The sequence below is a fragment of the Theropithecus gelada genome, chromosome 9 (genome assembly GCF_003255815.1).
Source record: "Theropithecus gelada isolate Dixy chromosome 9, Tgel_1.0, whole genome shotgun sequence".
Classification (NCBI taxonomy): Eukaryota; Metazoa; Chordata; class Mammalia; order Primates; family Cercopithecidae; genus Theropithecus; species Theropithecus gelada.
In genome coordinates, this window is record NC_037677.1 from 66,055,670 (window position 1) to 66,072,378 (window position 16,709).

General features: G+C 39.9%; 1 protein-coding gene across 6 annotated transcripts in view; it reads left to right on the forward strand.

The window, feature by feature from the left end:
- Positions 1-4,204: 4,204 nt before the first annotated feature.
- The window catches only part of HERC4 (HECT and RLD domain containing E3 ubiquitin protein ligase 4), a 151,664-nt gene continuing 139,159 nt past the window's right edge, over positions 4,205-16,709 (forward strand). For 4 of the 6 annotated variants that reach the window (XM_025396583.1, XM_025396585.1, XM_025396584.1 and 1 more), the window contains exons 1-3: positions 4,205-4,409; positions 5,865-5,895; positions 6,375-6,678. In XM_025396583.1, coding sequence (XP_025252368.1) covers positions 6,453-6,678 — 226 coding nt within the window. In that variant the 5' untranslated portion in view covers positions 4,205-4,409; positions 5,865-5,895; positions 6,375-6,452. Of the gene's footprint in view, positions 4,410-5,864; positions 5,896-6,374; positions 6,679-8,952; positions 10,563-16,709 lie in introns of those variants that run through there. The other 2 variants (XM_025396587.1, XM_025396586.1) reach the window with 2 other exon arrangements.

A 16,709-nucleotide genomic window follows, 5' to 3' on the forward strand; every position in this document is an offset into this window, starting at 1 on the left:
TTCTGTCTTTTTCATGGAGACGCCATCTCATCATTGTTGCCGGGCTGGTCGCGAACTCATGAGATCAAAGCAATCTGCCCACCTCGGCCTCCCAAAGGGCTGGGATTATAGGTCTGACCCACCGCACCCAGCCTCAGAAGTATATTTTTAGCACTTGCTGTGAGCCAGGAACTGTTCAAGATCCTGGGGGATAGAGCACGGAGCAAAACGGACAAAATCATTGCCTTTATGAGTTTTCATTCTAACGGAGGAGGTAAAGTTAAATATCTATTTAAGTAACATATAAACAGATTGTATATAATTGCTTGTCCATTTTCTCAGTTATATATATTTTTATATGATAAGCATAATACATATTTATAAATTATATAATTAAATGTCAGTTTGCTATAATGGATATGAAGGAAAAGCAAGCAGGATAAGATGATAGGGAGAGAGGGGATGGTTTTATGAATAGGTTGATCAGAGAAGTCTGGAGAGGTGACATGAGTAGAAACCTGAATGAAAAAAATGAGGTGAGATCCAGCAGGAGCAGTATGGCTGGAAAGAAGGGAGAAAGAGAAAGAGTGGAAGAAGAATGAATACTACTTTTAGATGTCTCTCAACAGTCTGAGCATTATTTTTTTTTAACAAAAATAGGTAAAAAATACTTTACTCTTGTTATGAATTAAAATTATTTTTTTTCTGGCCATATGGACTGCATTCCCTTACTAGTAATTCAGGAGAAATAATACTAGTAATGGTAAAAGCTAACATTTACAAATCTCTTGACACATACAAGGCACTGTATGTGTCATTTTACTGGCTTCACAATAACCCAGTGTGATATGGATTATGAACATAATTATAAAAATTATGGCTGAGATGCAATATTCTGTAAAACGGATCATTAGCAAATGCCTCTGTGTTTGAGGGGATAGAAGGACAGAGGTCTGAGGTAAGCTTATAGGTTTAGGCTCTGAATTCAGATAAACCAGCACCAGAGATCATACTCACCAATATCTCATGCTGCATTTATACAACAAATTTACATTATTCTAATAACCCTAGGATCCTATACTTGTTTCATCTTAAAGATAATCACATGCTACTTTCTAAAATCTTGCACCATAGTTTCACAGATTTATAAGGTTAAAAGGAACATGCAGAAATGTCCATTCCACTTTCTACAAGCAAGATCGATCTTTAAAAATGTTCCAGATAGATATACATCCAGGTGGAAGAGACAGCTGTCCACCAATTCATGCTCTCCCTTCCACAGCACGAAGTAGTACTTGGGAACTCAGGGACTATGTTTCCCAGCACCTTTGTTTCTAGGGGCGGAGTTCTGTTTTGTGTATAGTAGTGATATGTGGCATTTCCCAGACAAGGATTTTAAGAAGCTCACCCTCCCTCATCTTCTCAGGTCCCTGGAAATCAGTTTTCACTCATTAGGAACACTTATTTGGACCGCTAAAAAGGTTAAAAAATACACTTTTATTATATTAAGTCGCTTACATTTTAATTTTTATGTATTGTAGCATCAAATGTATATCTTAAAGATCCTGAATTCCATAACTTCCCTTTTAATGATATATTCTGAGGCAACAAGCCCTAAAGGTTAAAAGACCACAAACAAAAATCCTACAAGAGGCCTGGAGCAGTGGCTCACACCTGTAGTTCCAGCACTCTGGGAGGCCAAGGTGGGCAGATTACTAGAGCCCAGGAGTTGTAGATTAGCCTAGGCAACATGGCAAGACCCTGTCTCTACAAAAAATACAAAAATTAGCCGAGCGTGGTGGCATGTGTCTGTAGTCCCAGCTACTCAGGAGGCTGAGGTGAGAGGATCCGTTGAGCCCGGGAGGTGTAGATTGCAGTGAGCAGAGATGAGCAAGACCCCACCTCAAAAAAAAAAAGAAGGCCAACAAGAGTAATGAAACTCAAAATATGAGTATTTTTTGTGAACATTCCTACCATTTCTAATGTTGAAATTATGCTTTCCTTGCTTAAGCATTTTGTCATTCTACATTCATTTCTTTTCTTTTTTCTTTTGTTTTCTTTTTGAGACGGAGTTTTGCTCTGTCGCCCAGGCTGGAGTGCAGTGGCGCGATCTCGGCTCACTGCAAGCTCCGCCTCCCAGGTTCACGCCATTCTCCTGCCTCAGCCTCCCGAGTAGCTGGGACTACAGGCACCCGCCACCTCGCCCGGCTAGCTTTTTGTATTTTTAGTAGAGACGGGGTTTCACCGTGTTAGCCAGGATGGTCTCGATCTCCTGACCTCGTGATCTGCCCGCCTCGGCCTCCCAAAGTGCTGGGACTACAGGCGTGAGCCACCGCGCCCGGCCTCTACATTCATTTCTGTAACATACTGTTGTGGGTTAAATTTGATCCCTCAAAATATAAGCTGAAGTCCTAACCTCCAGTACCTGTGAATGTGAACTTTTTTTTTTGAGATGGAGTTTTGCTCTTGTTGCCCAGGCTGAAGTGCAATCGCGCGCTCTAGGCTCACTGCAAAACCTCCGTCTCCCAGGTTCAAGGGATTTTCCTGCCTCAGCCTCCTGAGGAGCTGGGATTACAGGAATGCGCCACCACGCCCGGCTAATTTTGTATTTTTTCAGTAGAGACAGGGTTTCTGCATGTTAGTCAGGCTGGTCTCGAACTCCCGACCTCAGGTGATCCGCCCACCTCGGCCTCCCATAGTGCTGGGATTACAGGCGTGAGCCACTGCGCCCGGCCAAATGTGACCTTTAATTGGAAATGAGTTCTTTGCAGATGTAATAACGTTAAGATGAGGTCATAATGGATCAGGCAGGGTAGGCTCTAATCCGATATCTGGTGTCCTTATAAAAGGGAAATTTGGACACAGACACACAGTGAAAACAAGGTGAAGAGGGATGCTTCGACAAGGATTGCCAAGGATTGTTGGCAACCATCAGAAGCTAGAGGAGAAGGCTGGAAAAGATTATCTCTCAGAGGCCCCAAGAGAGAACTAACCTTGTTTTCACCTTGATTTTGAAATTCTGGCCTTCAGAACTGTGAGACAATAAATTTCTGTTGTTTTAAGCCTCTCAATCTGTTTTAATTTATTATGGCAAGCCTAGGACACGAATACACACACTTAAACATATTCTAGAACAGACAATTCTTACCTAAAACATGTTTTTCAACAAGAGATAAAGAAACAGGCCAGGCGCGGTGGCTCACGCCTGTAATCCCAGCACTTTGGGAGGCCGAGGCAGGTGGATCGCCTGAGGTAAGGAGTTTGAGACCAGCCTGACCAATACGGCGAAACCTTGTCTCTACTAAAAGTACAAAAATTAGCCGCGCGTGGCGGCGCATGTCCGTTGTCCCAGCTACTCGGGAGGCTGAGGCGAAAGTTCCAGTGAACCAAGATTGCGCCGCGCCATTGCACTCCAGCCTGGGGCACAGAGCAAGACTCTGTCTCAAAAAAATAAATAAATAAAATAAATAAATAAAAATAAGAAAAGAAAAAGAAAGATGGCCTATTTGTGGAACTTCTTCTAGGTACTGAATATTCATTCTAGCAATGCCAAACTTAGAATTTCAAAAGTGCTTTGTTTCAAGTTCTCCTGCTTTTTAAGAAGTTAAGGCTAGCCTAGGAGATCCAGACTTCGTTTTTATGAATCAGGGACTGCAGCCAAATGTGTAATTTTCTCTGATAGAATGAGGCCCTGCAATTCAAGCCTATCTTTCAGGGGGAGTGTAGAAAGTGATGGGAGCCAACGCTGTAACAGGAACCTGAACTGGTGGTGTTATTAGTTCGAGTAGCTTTAACCATTGCTATCAATACATCTGACATCCTCAGACTGGCTCCAGTTGAGGCCATGGGATAAAATAACTCTTCACCAGTCTTTATATTCATAATCGTGATGTTTCATCTGCTACTTAAAATCTCCTTGGGAAAAGGGAGAGTAAAATAATAAAAAGACCAGCTAGCATCCATGAGCACAAAGACAACCAAACCAAAAAACAAAGTGATTTTCTTCATTAAAAGGCTCTGTGCATGCCGAAGCATTCTCAAAAACAGTTTATACCTTCTTCGTTTGTCTTCGCAAACTCCAGTTTTCTGTATTTGACTTTTCCCTCTTAAAGCAACGCAAAGCAGCACACTGCGCAGGCGCCTGTGGCCAGGCGCCCCCGGGAGTATTCCGGCGCAGGCGCGGGGGCCGGGAAGTGGGCGGGCTCGCGCGCGTGCTCTGCGGTTCACTTCCGGCCAGCCCCTCCCCCGCCTCCCTCGCGTGGCCACCTCCCCCTCTGCCTTCTCCTACCCAGTCTCTTCCCCAACTCTCCCCACCCCTAGTGCTTTCCGCCCCGCTTGCCTCCTGTTCTTCCCCGCCCGCTCCATCCGGGTCGCTGACGGCTGTCTCTGGACTGGACAGCAGTGGCGTCCGCTTTTCTCTAAGGAACCCGGTAAAGTTTCACAGGGGCCGGGGAGGGGAGCAGCGGAGCAGCGGCACAGACGCCGGAGGTGCCCTGGTGATCACCGCCACTGGCTGACGGAGGAGGGTCCCAGGAGCCGGATACCTGCTTCAGCGACCGCGCTGCCTTGGTCTCTGGGGAAGGGCCGCCCCCCGTCACCTTGGGCTTCCCCTGCCCTGAAGGGCTGGGCGAGTTGTGGCCCCAGTGGGTTCGGGGGCGTGTGACGGCGTTAGGGAGGGGCAGGCCGGGCTGGGCGGATGCAGGCCGGCTCGGCACAGGGCGCTTTCTCAGCGCTTCCTAGGGGTGAGGGGCGTGGGGCGAGGGCAGGGTTGTGGCTCCCTGGCCCCGGGGCTGGAATGTCGCACCTCCCTGGGGATGGGCTTCTCTCAGGTTGAGGCCGCGGGCTGCCAAGCCTCGGCCGCCGGCCTCTGAGGCTGTTGCGAGCGGCCGGTTGCGGTAGTTGTCTGCTCGGCCGCGAGGTTGGGTGTGTGCAGATGATTTCTCTTTCCCGGTCCCCATGAGCTGATCTGGGTGCACGTTCAGGAAAGACGGGACTAAACTGCTTCTCATTTCCCTACCTGTTGCTGGCGAGAGACGCCTCTGTGCTTTAAAGAAAAGGGTGGTTAGACCTCGCGCGCTGAAGTCGGGGTATTTTCCTGTATTACTCTTGTTTTTTAAATATGGGAAGACAATGCAGAAGTCTTGGGAATTATAGAGTTCTGATGCCCCGAAAGAATGAAATCAAACTTGTTAGAGGATGATGGGTCGTGGAATGGGACACCTTGGGCACTTGCTAACAGGAACGTAGGAAAATTGAGGTTGAGACTTCGCAGGCTCTGTAGGAATGTGCATGACTACTACAGAATAAGGCTGACTTCCTGTAATTATGAGATTTAGTAACGCGATGTGTTTAAAAATCTACGTATGTATAGATGAAGTGGACTCTGTTATTTGTGTCTTTACAAGTGAAGAAATAGTCAATGTGCTGGAAAGTTCTACAGATTTCGCCATCAGACTATCAGTGCCCCAGCCCCCATTCCTATTCTTGAAAAATCAGCAGTGCTGGAGTTATTTGCAGTTAACCCCCGCCAATCTTTAAATAATTGTCTCAGAAGTATAGATAGATATAGATTGCTCACGGGAGAGTTTTTTAGTCCCGGTTACCAATTGTAATAAAAGAGGTTGAATTTTGGAGAGAATTGATATTTAAACTGCATGAGTTTTTTTCTGTATTATAATTATGCAAATTGATTTAGTTTTAAAATTAGTGAGGTTGGAATGTTAGTATTTTGATTTGAAAAATGGGATCTTTGGAGGTGATTTGAGATTGTGGTTTGGTAAGAGAATCCTCATTTTCTCTCTGGCCTATTAAGAATAATTGGGAGAGTCGTTTAAATTGTGGAAAATTGCTTTAAATTTCCATTGTTGGTTTTATTTCTGTTACAGATAAGAACTTCCATTTTCTGTTGATGTGGAGGTAGGTATTAGAAGGCTTAATTATACTAGGATTTGAGGGAGATTGCAAGGTTATGTTTCTGCAGTTGGCTAAATTTTTCACTGGGTATATTTGCTTCTTGGGCAGTGAAAAGATGTCTTATTTCTTGCTCCCACTGAAATTATTTAAAGCAAAAAGTAGAAAAAATTGTGATTAATTTCATCAAGGTACTTACTCCCATTAGTTTAGTCTATCACAAGATAACCAGAAGTCAAAACTAGTTAATATGTTTTAAATTTTGCAAAGGATCGTAGAAAGTGACATATTTTCCCTAAAACTTTCTGTATGATACATTAAAAAAAATACAACTGATTGGTTTTTGAAACAATGATACTTATGTACCATGTTATAAAGTAAATTTAGTGTTTACCATGTAGCAATTATTGTAGCCTAGCACTTGAAAGAGCAATTATACATCCTTTTTTCTTTGAAGTCATATTAACTTCTTTCTATTTCCTCAGACATAGGGTACCTCCAACTTTCCGGGGTTTCAGAAGAGAATTTTTTATTGAAACTGGAAGACCAAAATAATTACAAACATGTTGTGCTGGGGCAATGCATCCTTTGGACAGCTAGGTTTGGGTGGAATTGATGAAGAAATTGTACTAGAGCCCAGAAAAAGTGACTTCTTTATAAATAAAAAGGTCCGAGATGTAGGATGTGGACTCAGACATACTGTATTTGTTCTGGATGATGGAACAGTGTACACTTGTGGATGTAATGATCTAGGACAGCTAGGTCATGAAAAATCCAGAAAGAAACCAGGTAAGTTGAAACGTTTTTAAAATTTGCTATTTCTAATAATTATATCATTTTAAATTTGAATCATCATATAATTTCTCTAGTTGTAATTATATGTTTATCAAACTTTAAAAGCAAAGTAGAAGTTATGTATTTCCATTCTATTTGTATATTTGTATGGTTCTAAGTACTTTATGTTGTGGTTTCTTTTTTTTTTACTAGTATTATAAAACCTTATTTTGTATGACAATATAAAACAATAAAGAAAATCAGCCTGCCGTATATAGGTCTTTGGTACAGAATGTGTAGTGTGCAGGTCCTCTTTAATAAATTCTGTTCAGGCAACGTGGATAGATTTTAAATGCATAATTTACTTTGTGTTTACCTTACCTTGGGAGTGGGGGAAGAAAACAAGACGAAAAGCTTTTTACTTTGACTTGCTTGCCTAAAATATGTTTTTATTCTTTTTATCCCTCTGTCATAGTATTTTAAACATGTAATTTTATTTGGTTTAGTTAGAAATATCTTTTATTCCTCTAATCTTTTACTTTCTGTAGCATTGCTAGCTATTCAAGATTTTGTGACTATGAAGTGTCCTATTTTGTAATAGTTGTACAAGCAAAATTAAATAATTTGTAGGGTAATGAGAATTTTGAGGAATTTGGTCACATTTCATGTTCTGTTTTCCTGGATATTGTATTTTAAAATCAAATATTTCTACATTTAGGAATATCATTGTTATGTGAGTTTTGCTTTCAATTATGATAACTAAAAGTTAATGATTTCAGGTGGTAAATTCAGATGAGACTGCAGCTATACTGACTTAAACAGTTTCTTTTAACTGTAACAATAATGGCACTTCAGTATTTTCTATGGCAGTTATTTTATCAGTTGTTTATTTAAGTGGTTTCTGTTGTTACTCAACTTTTGAGAGATTAATGTAATCTGAGATATTCAGACATTAAATTAAGGCACGATTCATCCTTCACATCATCTCAAGACCATGCCAAATCTCACTTTTCTGACTTGCAAATACTGTATTGTTTTCATCCTTTCTTTGTGGTTAAGGTCTTAGTGTATTTTCTTCTGCCTTAATTTGTAATTTATTTTTTATTGGATAAATGATAGTGACATTCGTAAAATAGATTTTTAATTCTTGCAGAATTCAGTAAATGGCAGCTTTCTTGTACTCTACCTGTCTAAGAACGTTTTATGGATTCCTACCAGATTTTCATAATCTCAGGCATTGAGGTGGTCATATTGATAGAAATGAATGGTAATTTACTGATATGCATTTGATGATTGTCTCTGCTCCGGAGACAAATGGGCCCTTTTCTATTTTTGCTTAACTTGGAATGCTGCCTCAGGTTGAGATTTTCATGGTACCGAAGCTGCTGCTGTTCTTTGTACTTTAGCATGCCCCATAGAAATAACTGAACATCTCTCTGTATTACTTTAATAATTTCTGAAAGGCTGTAAAGCAAGTAGAAAGTAAAAAGCCAGCACATAGGAATTGCCAGTATAGTTACTTATGTCTACTGAGGTTTAAAATGTTTAAGTGTTAGAGGCAGATACTGTGTACTAATAGTATAATGATTATAGTGCCAGGAACGGCTTCCAACTATATAGATGAAATTCTGAGAAACTTAACTAGCTAGAATAGGCTTCTTTGTGGTCATGTTGACATTGTGATGATTGCATTGTGACATCTATATCATCTTGATTCAACCTGGAAACATTATTTGGTAATGTAAAGTTGGGGTGGTGAGTTTCCCTAATTTGGGATACCTCTTTAGGATTGCCTCATTGTTGTCCCGATTACACCACAGTCTATGGAAGAGAAAAGTGACAGGCATTAACTTTGTCTTTGAGAAATTTAGAGTCTGGGTTGGGAGTTAAGGTGTACATGAACAACTGGAGAGAATTAGAAATTAGACATGATATGCTATGTACTTTGAGCCTAAGAAATTTAAATGATGGGAAATATTATGGGATAGAATTAGAGTAAGATTTCTGGGAGAAAATGAAGGCTTACATTTAATTCTATTGGTGATCACATAAACAGCTAGGAAATAAGTCTGGAGCTGAAATAGCTTAGTTTTGTAGAGGGAGGGTGATGCTGATCCTGAGAAAAGCTTTTTATTATCAGAAGTTCTGGTTCAGTGATACATTGAAGTGAACCTAGGTTTCAGAGGGAAGAGAAGGAACTTCAAAAAGTAGTAGTTGCTCTCATAGGAACGTCACCTTTTAATCTCAGCCTTGATTGAAGATTTTTTTTTTTTTTTTTTTTTGAGACAGAGTTTCGCTCTTGTTGCCCAGGCTGGAGTGCAATGGCGCCGTCTTGGCTCACGGCTACCTCCGCCTCCCAGGTTCAAGCAATTCTCCTGCTTCAGCCTCCCGAGTAGCTGGGATTACAGGCGCCCACCACCATGCCTGGCTACTTTTCGTATTTTTAGTAGAGATGGGGTTTTACCATGTTGGCCAGGCTAGTCTTGAACTGACCTCAGGTGATCCGCCTGCCTTGGCCTCCCAAAGAGCTGAATTACAAGCATGAGCCACCGCTCCTGGGCTAAGATGTTTTTTAAATAATGTTTTTCACTAAATTTTAAGAATTTTTTAACTAAAGTTATTTATATTTGGAATAATTCGTTAATGATTTAAATGTGTCATTTCCCCAACCCCTTTTTAAATTTGTAAATTTGAGGACTGGATTAAAAGATAAAAAAGTTGCTGGATCTTATTTATTTTAAAGTCTTCTGGTAATTGAGCAAGTTGGTTGTATTTCTGGGACCATGTAATAAACATAGTTCACTTCACAAGAGGTTTTTTGTTTGTTTGTTTTGTTTTGTTTTGTTTTGAGACAGAGTCTCACTCTGTTGCCCAGGCTGGAATGTAGTGGCATGATCTCTGCTCACTGCAACCTCTGCTTCCCAGGTTCAAGCGATTATCCTGCCTCAGCCTCCCGAGTTGCTGGGACTATAGGCACGTGCCACCATGCCCGGGTAATTTTTTGTATTTTTAGTAGGGACGGGGTTTCACCGTGTTAGCCAGGATGGTCTCGATATCCTGACCTCGAGATCTGCCCGCCTTGGCCTCCCAGAGTGCTGGGATTACAGGCGTGAGCCACCATGCCGAGCCGACTTCCCAAGAGCTTTAAACTTGTGTCAGAAGGCAGATAGAATGGACGGAACTAAGAATTGTTTCTTTATGTAGATTGGCTTTATAAATATACATATTCCATAACTAATAAGGAATAAAAGAGAAAGAGGTAGCCTTATTAAGGATAAATTATTCTTGAGATTCATAATAACCTACTGGAGGAGTTGGCCTGACAATGTAATAAATAGATTTAACCTGTGGCCTATTGAAAAGCGGTGTTTCTGTTCTGGACTTTTTAGGAACCACATAGAAAGATTTAACTGAATTCCTTTATTATACTAAAGGTGCAGATTATGTTTATTTTCATCTGTATTGTCTTGTATATGTATGTCCTTTTCTATCACTACTAGCTTTTTCTGAATTATTTCCAGAGAAGTGAATGTCTGTTTCACTTTCATGTTTTTTTTCTTCATAAGAACTTTAAAATACTTTTAAGTTAATGTATCAATTTTTTAATTTATAGCTAACAAATAAATTTATTTAATCTTCAGTGTGCTAAACCAGTCCATTTAAATGAATTGGTTTTTTTAGACTTTCAAATTCAGTTCTGAAGATTTTAAGTATGGGAAGTATACTTTTCTTTAAAAGATCCTTTTCTTACTGTATATCTAATCATAGGTATAATTTGGTGACCATGGTCCTAACTATATGTTTTGCACATTGATTTCCATTTGTTTCATGTTAGAAACAATATTAAACTGTTTTGTGACCATAATTTATAAATAAAGTGGTGTTCTGTTTAAAAACAAGCCCTGTTATCTAAAAAATAGTTTTTTGTGTTTTATAACATTCTTTCAAATGGAGTGTTTCATTTAATTCTCACAACAGTTGTATGTAGCTAAGGCAGGTATCATGGTCCCTATTTTACAGATGAGGACACTGAGGTTAAAAGAGATTAAGAGACTAATAGGGTCACTTGGCTAGCACATCTTGAGACCACCCTAAATTTTGTCATTTTTATCCTAAATCTTGTGATTTTTATCCTTAATCTTACAAATCTTTTCCTTTGCTATATTTAGAAGGTAGAAGAATATTTGTTCACCTTTGAGAAAGGTGGTTTCCATCAGTGTTTTATTGTAATTCCAAGGGTTTTTTTATTTTTTATTTTTATTTTTTTGAGATGGGATCTTGTTCTGTTGCTCAAGCAACAGTTGCTCATTGCAGTGGTATGATAATAGCTCACTGTAGCCTTGGACTCCTGGGCTCAAGTGATCCTCCTACCTCAGCTTCCCCGGTATTTGGGACTACATTTATGTGCCACCATGCCTGCTTAATTTTTTTTTTTTTTTTTGAGATAGAGTCTTGCTCTGTCACCCGGGGTGGAGTTCAGTGGTGTGATCTCTGCTCACTACAGCCTCCACATCTTGTGTTCAAGTGATTCTCCTGTCTCAGCCTCCCGAGTAGCTGGGACTACAGGTGTGTGCCGCCACACCCGGCTAATTTTTTTATATTTTTAGTAGAGGCAGGGTTTCACCATGTTGGCCAGGGTGGTCTTGAACTCCTGACCTCAGGTGATCTGCCCACCTCGGCCTCCCAAAATGCTGGGATTACAGGCGTGAGCCACCAGGCCTGGCCAATTTTTTTATGTTTGTTAGAGATGGGGGTCTTCGTATGTTGCCCAGTCTGGTCTCAAACGCCAGTCCTCAAGCTATCCTCCTGCCCTGGCTTCCCCAGATTGCTGGGATTTATAGGGATGAGCTACTGTGTGTGGCAGCCAAGAAAAATCTTTTAAAAATTACTATCTTGTAACTAAGGTTATATAATGAAGACAGCATATTTTATTATCATCCCCCTTGTGCATAAACTCAAAAATCATTTTAAAAACTGATGAGAAGATTGAGAGTTCTGTTTTCAAAATGTAATATTGTACCAACACAAACAAAAATTCAAATATGTCTAGTGTATCACTGAATGGAAGACTAACTTGATTAGCAGAGTTTATAGGTAATAGTTTTAATAGTATGATAAAATTTATTGTGGTTTATGTTGAACTTTTTTTTAAAGATCATGAGCATTGATTCTATGTTTTCCATATCCTCGAATGGTAATTTCTACTGTTGAGTCATTCCAATAAAAGCATTTTGGTCACATAGTAGTGATTACTTGGTTTGCCTTTCTTGCTTCTTCATTTTTCTGACCTGTCCTCTCTCTGTTCATAAAACAAATCTATAAAATATAGTTGAAATTTAAAAAGTAATACAGGAAAATATAACTATGGGAAATAAAGTTACTCACTTAAGGGTGGGTTAAAAATAAAAATACCAGATTATCCCACACATTTCTTACTGAACCAGAGCATTTAAACCAAAGAAGCTCATTGTGTTTTATAACTCCCGGTTTTCACAATACCTTCTAAGGAAGAGAAAGATGTGGATGATAGATTTGAAAAAAGTAATTACTTGGGTCAGGAGTGGAGGCTTGCTTTGAACACTTTACTTTGAGAAAGGTTAGCGCCCAAGAATCACAGTGTCAAGGGTAGGAAAAAAAAATCATAATGCAAACAGATGACTACTGTTAGAGAAATGTATAATAATACTTTACTTTGTGTAGGACCCTACATCTGAGGAATTTCAAGAGCATTACACAATAACTCATGGTTCCTTTCAAAATGCTTGTGACACAATTTGCAAGGATTATCCTCATCTTAGGGGATAAATTTACGGAGAAATGGCAGCACAAGTTGGTAAGTAACTTGTCAAAATAGGTGACTGGTGAACAGCTATAAGTTGAATCTGAAAGTTGGAGTCTACCAGTCTCCTACCTTATTCACTAAATTGTGCTTATGTTTAGAATTATTTATAGTAATATCTTCTGTTTGAGGTAGATCAAATACTAGCGCACAGATTGTTTCCCTGCCATTCTATTTGATGGCCTGTTAAATCATTATTTTACCAAGATGCTTACATTCTGATGCCACTTTGATACTTCATTATAACTCTGTGTGGTATGAAGAATATTTAAACAAATGAACAGAAACTTAACTATGGTAATACTCTGTCTTTCCTGTTTTCTATTATATATTGTATACATCCCCTTGTCTAACTGCTATGTTGTACTACAATCCAAGGTCCATAGTAACTGACTTGCAGAATTGATTTGGTGGCTAACCTTGGAACTTGGATTAGTTATGTTGTATAAAGTCCACTATGTAAATACATGCATCTCTCTCTAAGATGCATTGGTTTGGTGGATGCTTTATAAAACTCTTAAAACCTACACAGAAGACAAAAATAGCAGTAGATGCCTAATCTGAGCAGTCTAACAAAGGGAAGCTTCTTTAAAGGACTTGGAACCAGTGATTTTCTCTTGGGTATGTTAATGTTTTTACATGATTAGAAGTGAGCCACATACTTTCCTTAAAAGATTTAGCAGTGCGGTAGATTTTGGTTTCACAATTTGGGTAGTTAGTGATTCTTGCTGCAGATGGCAGTCTAGGGAGTCTAATTTCCATTATCTCCTTAGTAAGGACTCTTAGGGTTCCATGTTCCCAATAGATCATACAAATGTAGCACTGTTTTTCAAGCTCATTTCTCACAAAGGCATGCATTTTTAAAACTGCTTTGAAGAAATAAAAGTTACTTCTGTATTCCTAGGCTATAAAGTATATCAAGTGCTTGGGATACATATGAAAGAATCGAATAGAAGCGGCATACTCAAATGTTTATATAAAAGTTTATTTGGGCTTGGATAATATTAGTAGAAAAATGGGTAACACTAATGAGGAAACTATATTAATGAGCTCATGGTTGAACTTCCTGTTCCCCCGGATTTTTTTTTTCATATTGATAGAATTTAAAAGGCAGTTATTTTAAATCGTAATAAATTATGATGGTTACCTTATATGTGAGAAAAACCTATGCTGTGTGTAATTATACATTTTATTGGAGTTTTGTTTTTTTAGACAGGATCTTGCTGTCACTGGAGTACAGTAGTTAAACTGTGGCTCACTGTAGCCTCAACTTCCCTGCGTTCAGGAATCCTCTTACCTCAGCCTGCTGAGTAGCTGGGACCACATGTGCATGCCACCAGGCCCAGCATATATTTGTATTTTTTGTAGAGACAGGGTTCCACTCTTTTGCCCAGGCTGGTCTCGAAGTGATCATCCCACCTCAGACTCCCAAAGTGTTGGGATTATAGGCATGAACCACCATGCCAGGCCTTATTAGAGTTGTTTTTTTTTTAAGGGAAATTTCTTGCATTTCGATGGCTTATTCCTTAAACCGTAATGTTTTATTTGCCTAGATTTACTCTTTTGTGTTCATTTCTAGCATGGCAGAATTTTGGTTTAGCCTTTCTTGGCCATAAGACATTCTAGAATCCTTTAGTAATGGGCTTTTCACAAATTATTTGAAAATATCTTAATTACTTTTTTATTCATATCTAAGATTCGCCTCATTTTATTCCTTTGCTAGGTGTTATACTATTCTGAAATAACACATTTTTAGTATTACAAGTTCTTGGTAGAGAATTTCTAACACATAGGAAAGTAAAAACTATAATGCCATCATGCATAGGTAAATAGTATTGTCACATGAGACCTTTTCTATATTCATATATGTTTCTGATTAAAAACTGGGAGTGTGTTCTTGTATCTCAACTTTTTTCTCCTGATAATAATTTAGTATTTTCCCATGTTTTAAAATTTTAGGAATATTGGGAATATTTAGGAATATAATTAACATTTTATCATTTAGATGTACCAAAATTTATTTAAGTATTCTATTTTTTGGATTTTTTTTTTTTTTTTTTGAGACGGAGCCTTGCTCTGTTTCCCAAGCTGGAGTGCATGGCGCGAACTCCACTCACCGCAGCCTCTGCCTCCTGGGTTCAAGTGATTCTCCTGTCTCAGCCTCCTGCGTAGCTGGGATTACAGATGCGTGCCACCACTCCTGGCTAATTTTTTGTATTTTTAATAGAGACAGGGTTTCACCATATTGGCCAGGGTGGTCTCCAACTCCTGACCTCGTGATCCACCTGCCTCAGCCTCCCAAAGTGCTGGGATTACAGGCGTGAGCCACCATGCCCAGCCTATTTTTTAGAATTTACTTCCAGATTTTTGTTATAAGTTAATACTGCAATGAACATATATATCAATTCAGTCTTTATTTCTTTTTCTTTCTCTCTCTCTTTTTTTTTTAAGACAGAATCTTACTCTGTTGCCTAGGCTGGAGTGCCTGTTGCCATCTTGGCTCACTGCAACCTCCGCCTCCCAGGTTCAAATGATTCTCCTGCCTCAGCCTCCCGAGTAGCTGAGATCGCAGGCATGCGGGCACCACACTTGGCTAATGTTTTGTATTTTTAGTAGAGATTGGGTTTCACCATGATGGCCAGGCTGGTCTTGAACTCCTGACCTCAGGTGATCCACCTGCCACGACATCCCAAATTGCTGGGATTACAGGCCTGAGCCATGGTGCCCGCCTATTTCTTTCTTTTAATTATTTTTTATTTTGGGGGGACAGGATTTTGCTCTGTTGCCCAGGCTGGAGTGCAGTGGCATGATCTCGGCTCATGGCAACCTCCGTCTCCTGGGCTCAAGCGATTCTCCTGCCTCGGCCTCCAGAGCAGCTAGGATTACAGGCGTGTGCCACCATGCCCGGCTAATTTTTTGTATTTTTAGTAGAGGTGGGATTTTGCCATGTTGACCAGGGTGGTCTAGAACTCCTGGCCTCAAGTGATCTGCCCACTTCGCCCTCCCAAAATGCTGGGATTACAGGCATGAGCTACCACTCTGTTTCTTTATTATTATTTGAGATAGAGTTTCGCTCTTGTTGCCCAGGCTAAAGTGCAATGGTGCAATCTTGGCTCACTGCAGCCTCCGCCTCTCAGGTTCAAGTGACTCTCTTGCCTTGACCTCCTGAGTAGCTGGGATTACAGATGCCCGCCAACATGCCCTGCTAATTTTTTGTAATTTTAGTAGAGACAGAGTTTTGCCATGTTGGCCAGGCTGGTCTCGAACTCCTGGCCTCAGTTAATCCGCCCGCCTCGGCCTCCAAAGTGCTGGGCTTACAGGCGTGAGCCACCACGCCTGACCTACCTCTGTTTATTTCTTTAGGAAAAAGAACATCTTTAAGGAAAGAGAACTGAATTTATTGTTTAAGCACAGTTGTGTCTCATTTTACGAAGTTTATATACTCATTAGATATTTGTAAATGAAAGTTTTTAAAATGTATGACAAGGCCGAGCGTGGTGGCTTACGCCTGTAAACACAGCACTTTGGGAGGCCGAGGCAAGCGGATCACGAGGTCAGGAGTTCAAGACCAGCCTGGCCAACATAGTGAAGCACCGTCGCTACTAAAAAAATAGAAAAATTAGCTGGGCATAGTGGTGTGCCTGTAGTCTCAGCTACTCGGGTCGCTGAGGCAGGAGAGTTGCTTGAACCCAGGAGGCAGAGGTTGCAGTGAGCCGAGATCTGCACTCTAGCCTGGGTAACACAGTGAGACTCCATCTAAAAATAATAATAATAATAAAGGTAAATAAATAAATAATTACAATATTACAACCTAATAGGGAATAGAAAACAAATGCACAAATAATAGAAATGCAATTAAAATATGCCAAGTGTTATAGGATGTATAAACAACAGTGTCGTGTAGAGATAGTATACTATCAGATAGCAACAGGCAAGTTTGAGGCTGGGGGAAGAGTAGTCCATGTAACAGATGTCTGAGAATAGTGAGCAGGAAGGTTAGAAAGGCAAAATTGAGGTCAGATTATAGAAATAAATTCAAGAGCTTGAATTTAATTTGGTGAATATCCACTGATAGATTGTAATGGGAATTACAATGGATTTATAAAGGAAAGGTTGAAAGGGAGAGAAATTGGAGGTAAAGAAATAGGCTGTAATGGTAGTACTTTAAAGCAAGAAAGGAGCAGGTAGATAATGGAGAGACTTAGGG